The sequence below is a fragment of the Nanorana parkeri genome, unplaced genomic scaffold (assembly GCF_000935625.1).
Source record: "Nanorana parkeri isolate BGI_ZX_2015 unplaced genomic scaffold, ASM93562v1 scaffold648, whole genome shotgun sequence".
NCBI classification, from domain to species: Eukaryota; Metazoa; Chordata; class Amphibia; order Anura; family Dicroglossidae; genus Nanorana; species Nanorana parkeri.
The window spans coordinates 56920-65944 of NW_017306916.1; the positions used below are offsets into that span (position 1 = coordinate 56920).

At 42.2% G+C, this 9025-nt stretch overlaps 1 protein-coding gene and 1 long non-coding RNA gene across 5 annotated transcripts in view; one reads left to right on the forward strand and one right to left on the reverse strand.

Moving 5' to 3' along the window:
- Positions 1-9025, forward strand: part of LOC108792496 — a 22027-nt gene that overhangs the window by 10836 nt on the left and 2166 nt on the right. Inside the window, exon 2 of the long non-coding RNA XR_001941570.1 lies at positions 4260-4263. This is a non-coding gene — a long non-coding RNA (uncharacterized LOC108792496). The remainder of the gene's footprint in view (positions 1-4259; positions 4264-9025) is intronic.
- The window catches only part of NCL (nucleolin), an 18696-nt gene continuing 10397 nt past the window's right edge, over positions 727-9025 (reverse strand). For all 4 annotated transcript variants that reach the window (XM_018563286.1, XM_018563287.1, XM_018563285.1 and 1 more), the window contains 7 exons: positions 7516-7642; positions 5554-5702; positions 5139-5262; positions 4864-4988; positions 2205-2337; positions 1295-1575; positions 727-1208 (listed from right to left, as the gene is read on the reverse strand). In XM_018563286.1, coding sequence (XP_018418788.1) covers positions 1141-1208; positions 1295-1575; positions 2205-2337; positions 4864-4988; positions 5139-5262; positions 5554-5702; positions 7516-7642 — 1007 coding nt within the window. In that variant the 3' untranslated portion in view covers positions 727-1140. The remainder of the gene's footprint in view (positions 1209-1294; positions 1576-2204; positions 2338-4863; positions 4989-5138; positions 5263-5553; positions 5703-7515; positions 7643-9025) is intronic.

The window sequence follows — 9025 nt, forward strand, 5'->3', positions numbered from 1 at the left end:
TCCCTTGCGGGACCCCATATGGGGGTCACGACCAACACTTTAAGCACTACCCTAGAGGATAAATCTTCGGAAAAAACCATCATGGTGATCAGTATTTCAGATAGCATGGTGATTCAAGTTAATGCCAAATTAGTAGTGACAGATGAAGACAACAGAGGGTGACTTAACCCGCCATTGATGCATCTAATGGCTCTACTTTTGTCTGGGTAAAGAAATTGACTTGCATCTCCTTTTATATATCAATTCCTGTCTGCAGATAAATTGACCACAAGTGCTCAAAAACAGCACTTCTAGCCTTCTGATCAAAATGGACCAGCAGAGTGGCCTTTAGCAAAATTCATTCATCATAAAAAAGGGAATTATTGTATGTAGTCAATATCTGCAATTGAGAGATTTCCATTGTTCCTGTTTGTAGGAAAAATTTAGTAAAGAGAACCACCCTAAAAACCCACCCGCCTTAGTTTTAGCTTGAGTGCTGCTTTATCACAAAAATAGCCACAGTCACAACTTTTGGAACTGGAGGTGAATATGACATTACTGAGAAACATGTCTGTATACTTTACGGCCATTTGTTTCTGGGCCCTCCTAATACATCTAAGGTTATGGATCGGGCTAGGAAACACAAGCCTAAGTACCACCACACCATGGAACATTTACCACTATGCTACTGTACACAATTTTCAGACATGGCATTTGTAAAACACCAGGATATTTAAAGTTTTAAAATATGTAAAAAATATGTAACCAGATGAGGTCCTTTAATCTGAAGACAGCGGCTGAAGCACAAACCATTAACATTCTGCATTTATAGCAAAATACTACAGGATTTGTAGGAAAAAAATTGTACAGTGAGTAAAACACAATTAGACAACTTCAGGACAGTTTCTTCTCACACACACTTCTTTAAAAAAAAGTCTGTAAGGACAGTCAAGCAGTCACATATCTTCCATGAAATGACTTGGTGTCCAGATGTTGTTAACAGGAAAAGGTATGTCTCCACACTGGAATGTCCACACAGAAGGCTCTGCAATAGCTAGATGATAGGGTGGGGGGAAATTTAATTGCCCCCTTCAGCTCTCAGAGTTCTTTCAGTTAAGGGAGATGGCTTGAAATTTGAAGGAGACAAAAAACTAAAACTCTTCAGTCATCAAATTTGATTTTCTTTCCTTGCCCTTGATTTCCACCTCTGAAGCCTCCACCTCCTCTACCTATAAATTAAAAGAAAAACCATGAAGAGCATTAAATAAAACACACCACACGTGAGTCAAACTAAAAATATTTATGCGCATCTTACCTTTAAATCCTCCTCCACGTCCACCACCTCTGCCTCCAAAACCTCCACGGCCGCCGCCACCACCCCTGCCGCCTCCGAACCCTCCACGGCCACCTCCTCTGCCTCCGAACCCTCCACGGCCACCGCCTCTGCCTCCGAACCCTCCACGGCCACCTCGCTGACCTTCACCTTTAGGCTTTGCAAAATCTAGAATAACTTTGTTTCCATCAATTTCTCCATCCTCCATTGCCTCCCTGGCAGCCTTAGCATCTTCAGCAGAGGAGAAATCTACAAAGCCAAATCTGGTTGGATGGGGGGAAAAAAAAAAGTTATAGCATGGAATAATCAGATGTTGAAAATACAGAACTATAGATATAAATCAGTAAAGCTCAATAAATACAGTCCATGTTGTAGCTTAAAACACTAAAAAGTACAGAAAAAAATTGGTTGATGTTGACCAGTGCTGGACCAGTTTTTACCACTGCTGGACTACAGGACATGTTCCACTTAGCGGTGATCTGTAGTCCAGCAGTGTGAAAAAATAGGCAGGTGTACAAAACTTGCTAGAGACTAGTGCAATAAAGCCCACAACAATGATTAGTAGCAAAGTACATTTCTGACAGGATCAAAAGTAGCCTTTGTCATTAGAGTTGGTTTGCTTAAAAACAATCAGCTACTACCCAAGTGACAGAAGCTTTCATCTGCTTCGTACACAAAATAATTTGTTGCACAGAAGCCATTCACTCCTCAATTGAGGGTCAACTTTAGGTCAGGAGTGCACTCTATCCTCTTGCGAATCTGTTCATTGCCACATGAAGCTGGCAGGACAGAGCTCAGGGAGAAGTTATATACAATTCCAACAAATAAAAAAAACTCGAATGCAGGCATCCGATTTCTGCTACCAGCTATGACTTAAGGTTTTAACACTCACCCCTTTGAAGCTCCAGTATCTCGATCGGTTACTATCCGAGCATTTACTGAGCCATCAAAAGCTTCTTTTAAGGTTTCTTCAGTTGTGTCTTCAGAAAGTCCTCTGACAAAAAGTGTTTTTGACTGAGTGGACGCTAAAGGAACATTAAAAAAAAAGTTTTAGGCAACTGCAGAGTAAATCCCATAGCAAACATCTCTGCATGCCACTAATCCCTGTTTTAGGTCTGTGGAAGTTATGTAAAACCCATTAATACAAGTCTCATTTGGTCTGTTAATATACCATTGAAAGCATTTTGCTATACCAGTTTGAATTTCTGAGGTTATTGAGAATTTTTTACATCAGTGTCATCTTGTATACAATGCCAACTTCTTTAAGTTAGCCATCCCAGCCCTTCTCTTGGGACTACAGAATTAGCCTTTAAATTGTGAGAATAGGTGGCTGAGGAATTTGGCAGGGATGACAACACAAGCCACAAAAATGCAGCGTGTTGTCAGCAAACAGGACATTGATCTCTGCTTCTTTCCTAAAATCAGGCATTTGTCTGCTCCAGTGAGATTCCAAATCGTTGCACTGAGTATCATGCTATGCTGCTCATACGTCAATAGACTTATTTGATTTTCTAATGGAGTGACTGTGTATATTTCTACTAGGGATGTCGGGCCCGATACAGGGCATTTTGACAAGTACTTCTACTTGTCAAAATGCCCCGATGCATAGCGCCGAAGCTTGCGGGGGTTTTTTTTTCCTTACCTTCCGTGCCGGCTGGGGTCCTCTGGAAAGGCTGGAGGAGCGTCACTGCTGTGTGCGGAGCTCCAGGTGGGGTCTAATTTAGTTGGCCGGCGACCTGGAGCTCCACCCACAGCAGTGACGTGACGCTCCTCCGCTCAGAGCCGCTGTCCTCACATGGGAGGAAAGAGGAAATTGGCAGCTCGTGAGGCACCTCCATTGCACAGGCACCATCAAGTAAGGGCCTGTGTTCAAATCATGTTAGTAACATGATCCATCCTATTCCAATCTATGGATCAGGATTTTAAACTAATACGCTATATGAAGTATACACTATAGTACACACACTTAGTTTAAATCATGATCTATAGTACATACATAACATGTACTTGTACTATAGATCATGATTTAAACTAATAGTGTGTGTACTATAGTGTATACTTCATATAGAGTATTAGTTTAAAATGTTTACGTTTTATTGCCATATACTATGATTGCATTTCATACCCACATCATGAATTACTATACTGCCATAGCACCTCTGTCAACCTTTTACAAATACTGTCTGAACTAGGAAAGCTTGTTATTAGAATACACTTAAAGGAGAACTATGAGGTGAGTGCTTTTCACTCCTCATAGTTCTAGCCGACCTGTGACAATGAGACTGTCACAGGTCGGCTCAGTAGAGCGGGAGGTGAGCGAACACATGCCGGTATTCGCTCACTTCTCGATCCTGTCATGGCTCTCTGCTGTGACAGGGGAGGGGGATGGATTCCCCCCTCCCCGCCAGTGCTGACTTGCGGAACGGATGGGGGCGGGTACATCTGGCTCTGCCTCTAGATAGGCAGAGCCAGCTGTCACTCACGCAGCTGGGTGGATCTCGAAATAGATATCCACTCCGGCATCTCAGTGTACCGCGAGCCGTAGCTTGTGGTATACTGAGCTTAGGGTGACGGGAGGCCGCTAGTTTGTGTCCTCCCGTTACCCTGAGAACTATGGGGAAAAGCCCTGACCCCATAGTTCTCCTTTAAAAGGCAATACTTCTGAGCCACCGAACTGCTAGATTCTGTTTGGAGGTGTGATGCTATAGAGAGTTCCTATAAAATGTGTTGTCCAATCAGATAGTACTGTACTATGGATCATGATTAACCTAATCATGTTAATAGGGGCGTAACTAGAAATCACAGGGCCCCATAGAAAAAGTATTGGTAATTGGTATCGGCAAGTACATGGGGGCCAGTACTTGTACTTAAAGTGGCATCGGGACATCCCTAATTTCTACTTGCGATTTATCAATCAGCCTAGCCCTAAAGTACGTTAACCCATTAGCAACGTAGAAAAGTAAAGAGGGTGCACAGAAAAGAAAAAAAAAAGTACATGAGTGAAAAACTAGATTGCATTCTTGCCTGGATCCAGTCTTTATTGTACGCATTCCTTTTGTGAAACTAAGGTTTAAATAGCATCACACTTTAAAGACTTAAAACATAGTTTAACTTTTTTTTTTAAGTGAAAGATCCTTTACTAGTAGGGAGTCTATTTATAACAATTCCAAAGACCCTTCACATATCTGAATTTTTTTTGGGACGAATTATGCCAAAAAAACAAAACAATGTTCAGAACATTTTTCTGGTAGGAACATACTGTCACGTAAATCTACATTAAGGCCGCTGGATGGTGCCAAGCTGTATTACGTGACAACATAATTACGGTAGAACTGAGAAAATGATATTATAGAATTCAAAGGCATTATTCCCCCTTTTTTGAAATGGTAGACTATAGACCACAGTCAGCCAGCTTAGCAAGTTAAAGCTGGATCAGTACTTGACTATCTAGAGAAACTTTTGTTTTCATCAAGGTTACTCAGATACAGTCATCATCATTTCCAGCTTCAATTTGCAACTCTGAATAGTTTAGTGTGAAGCAACTCTCCTACCTTGTGATCCACCACTTGTCTGACTGAACTCCAGTCTTATTGTCCTGCCTTCAACCTCTGTGTTATTAGAAGACTCCAACGCCTCCTTCGCCTCATCCACAGAAGAGAATTCTATAAATGCAAACCTGCAAGTGTAAAATTGTTATAACTTAGTATAAGAACCATTATTGTGGCACCAAATAGGTACTAGCACTCATTTAAAGCAGAAATGTTACAGGTATTCAAGCTATTAACAGTATTGATAGATGCAAAGTATTACCAGTTATCATACATACCCTTTTGGTCGGCCTTGATTATTTTGTGGTATCCTAATAGAAGTTGCCTTTTCAAAAACTTCTTGCAAACTGTCTTCAGTAGCATTGTAGGACAGATTGTTCACAACAAGTACCTTCGACTCTCCTAAAAAGAAAGATACCACTGCATGTTACATCTATAGTTACTGAAACTCAGGCAGCTAATACAGCAGCACTAAAATTATCTGAAATCTTCATTTTACATATATATCCAACGTGCATCAGAAATGTACAATCTCAAAACATACATTTCATAAAAATCCCCTCATTATGTATATACCCCAAATGCCAACAGGCAAAAGCAACATTCTAAAATTACACAATTGTTTTGATGGTGCTTGTGGTTCAGATAACTACAGAGGACTCAACAGTGCTTCAGACAAAACAAATCACAAACCTCCTGATGATGCTCTTTTGCTTCCAGAATTTTGACTCTTTCCACCAGTGTAATCTATAAAGATAGCGCGGCCTTCAATCTCTGCACCTTGCTTTTCTTCAATAGCTTTATCTGCCTCAGTTTCAGTGGCAAATTCCACATAGGCAATCCTAAAAGACATACATTAAAGTATTAACGGAACATGCTATGCATTTGGTTATTCTGTTTGCGTAGACCATGCCGATGTGAAAGACAATGCTAATGTGAAAGTCTTTAAACCAGTGGTTCTCAACCTGTGTAACCCTGGGACCCACATTTGTTCGTGATCATTAAGTCGCAACCCAAGTTGCACTGCAATGGAGCGCACGGCATTGCAGTATTGCACATTCCGGTCCGGCCGATCAAACTGTGGGTGGGAGGTGCGTTTGGGGTGCCATTCAAAAGATCCACCCAGTCTCCCTACCATATGAGAACTGGAGTTGATCTTGGGGTCCAGTGTGGACTGCTGTACTGTGACGGCGCTCCATCCATATGTTCATTGCTTGTACAGATCCCTTTGCCCTGTAGGTAGCCAGAATGTGACATCACTCTGGTCCAGGCACCTCTATAGGACACGTGCGGGAGCACCACGTATAGATGTAGCTCCCTCACGGCCATAGCCCCAGCCCAGGAGGCTGATGAGCTTTCCACCTAGAAAAGTAGAAGTCACGCAGCGACCCACTGAACATGGGTCGCCGCGTAACACCAGTTGAGAACCAAGGCTTTAAACCATGGCCAATGGTAGTCCAGATTTGACAAATATGGGCACCAGGAGGTTTACTCATTCCTGAAGTAGTAACTGACATTGTAAACATCATTACAGAGCCACCAATGGTCATAACCTGCATTAGGGAGCCACAGATAAAGCATAACCCCCCTCCCAAGATAATGTGCACTGCCACGGTATGCAAAGTTAAAATCTGCCACCAGATCACTTCCAGGGACCAGTAAAGTGTTCCCCCAGTGGGCCCAGAATGACTAGTGCCAATGGGGAGAGACCAGCAAACATAGATTTGCAAATCTCTCCTCTAAAATGGAGCTGGGAGCCTGCCACCAGTAAAATGCTAATCAGAGGGGTACTACTGCATTTTGTTGCCATTTCACAAGAGAATGCAATGTTTAAGCATGGCAAAACTTTTTTTTTTTTTACTATAAAGAGGGTATTAAGTTTTTGTGCACTAAAAATTATGGACATTTTAGTTTGAAGAGTTGCACCAATATCATGTGACAAAATTGCAACCATTTTATTCTACAGGGTCTCTGCTTTCAGGAAATCTGTAACTTGGGGGTTAAGTAATTTTCAGGACTAAAATGGGCATTATAATGTGTGCAACAAACGCTAAGACACTGACATCGAAATTGTTAAGGACGTCCCAATACACAATTACAGCAACGGTCAAGGCACCCGTACTGCAATGAACCACACCATATTTCACATATTGTAGTGCACCATTGTGACATTTAAGTCACAATTCGCACCCCACCCTGCTTTTAAGGACTGCCTCTTGAGCAGATGATCATCTCTCCAGGAGTTCCTCCACCGCTGATGATTCTTTCCAGTAGATTTCAGGAGTCCCTCCAGTGCTGGTGCCAGTCTCTGACTTCTCAGGTCCCGCGGAGTCTGTATGGGTACACTCTGCCAGCTGCTTACATTGACTTACTCTTCTCCCGGCCAAAGATCTCTACTGTGCATGCGCCCACCCCATGATCCTTCAACGCCGCTTGAAAATCTTATGCTCTTCAGACGGCAGCGAAGACACAGGTAATTACCTATTTGGTAACTTTCTTTACATTTTTTTGTGTATATATACTTGCAAAAAAAACACCCCACACACAAGTTTGATTCTACTTTAGTAGGCATTTCATTATTCTGAACTTCAAAACGCATGCACCTTTTGCTACACAATTTATTACTTCCTGCCTTTACAGTATGGGTCAACTTACCCCTTACTAGAACCATCTTTTGCAGTCGGAAGACGTATGTCTTTGGCATTTTCAAAAATCTCTTGCAAATCCTCTGAAGTTGTGCTATAAGGGATATTCTTAACAAACAGAGTCCGAGCATCTCTCTCTAAGAAAAAACGAAACAAAACCAGAGTTAGTTACCGGTAAGTCTATCTCCAGTAGTCTTCCAGGACAGCACGGGAGAACGAGGGATCAATGTCTAATATTGCAGGGACAAGTCTATAATTGTGCCTCTATAGATCGTTGGTTCGGCCACATCTGGAGTATGCGGTCCAGTTTTGGTCGCCGATACTGAGAAGGGATGCCCTTGAACTGGAGAGAGTCCAGCGGAGGGCAACAAAACTAATTAGGGGAATGGAGGACCAGAGCTATGAGACAAGGCTTCTGACCTTAAACATGTTTACGCTGGAATTAAGGGGGGATATGATTTTCATGTACAAGATGTTCAATGGTGACAGCAACATTGGCAACTGTTTGAGATTAACTCCCATTACAAAGACTAGAGGCCACCACCTAAAGTTGGTTTAGAAAAAATTCCAGCACAATGGGCGAAGAGGGTTCTTTACAGTAAGAGCGGTTAAGGTCTGGAACTCACTGCCATCGGCAGTGATTTCAGCCAAGAGTGTAGATTTGTTCAAGAAACGTTTGGACAATTTCTTAAGAGGACCGTAATATCCAGGGATACCAGCATCCCTAAGAATGAGATGATAAGTGGACCTATATGGGTTGGACTTGATGGACGTATGTCTTTATTCAACCCCAAATACTATGTAATAGCGCCCTCTGTAGTCCAGTTGGAAGAGGATCTGGACTTCACATGCAGTTGGTTTACCAACAGCATGTAAAATCCAGATTGTTCAACTGAACTCCAGAGGGCGCCATCAGGAGAAAGTCCTCGAGTATAGACATTGATCACTCTCACATACGGTCCTGAAAGATTAAGGAAAATGTAGTATGAAGTTGCTGAACACTCCTTTAAGCATCAAAATGCTGCATTTTATAACCTGAAATCCTATTTAGAACAATTTTACAGACACAAGATTGACAGGCGTTTCAACAAAGTTGCAAAGCAGCTCCGGAACTACCACCAAAGTGATTCTTTCATGCTATTGCCCAATGACAGCACTTAAATATGGATACTCTAAAGCAGAGTATACAGTTATATTTACTTACAAGATTCCTCCAACGATTTTCAATGTGGATGAAGGAATCCCCTGCTGTTTAGCATTATATTCGGACAGCAGCCGCCGTCAGAGTACCTGATTGGCTGCAAGCTTTGTTTGGCCAAGAATTTTCCAACCTGTTCCTTCGATCAGCTGATCGAGGGATGTTGGACAGAAGACTGCCAACAGGGGAAGCCTCCGAATTTCAGTCTGAGGGAATTCACACTGTACAGCCCACTTAACAGTGAGAAGTGAATAACTTTGGGGGCAGCAATTGTCAAGCCCTGTTAAAATACACAGGAGGAAGTAATACTTGTAGTAGGATG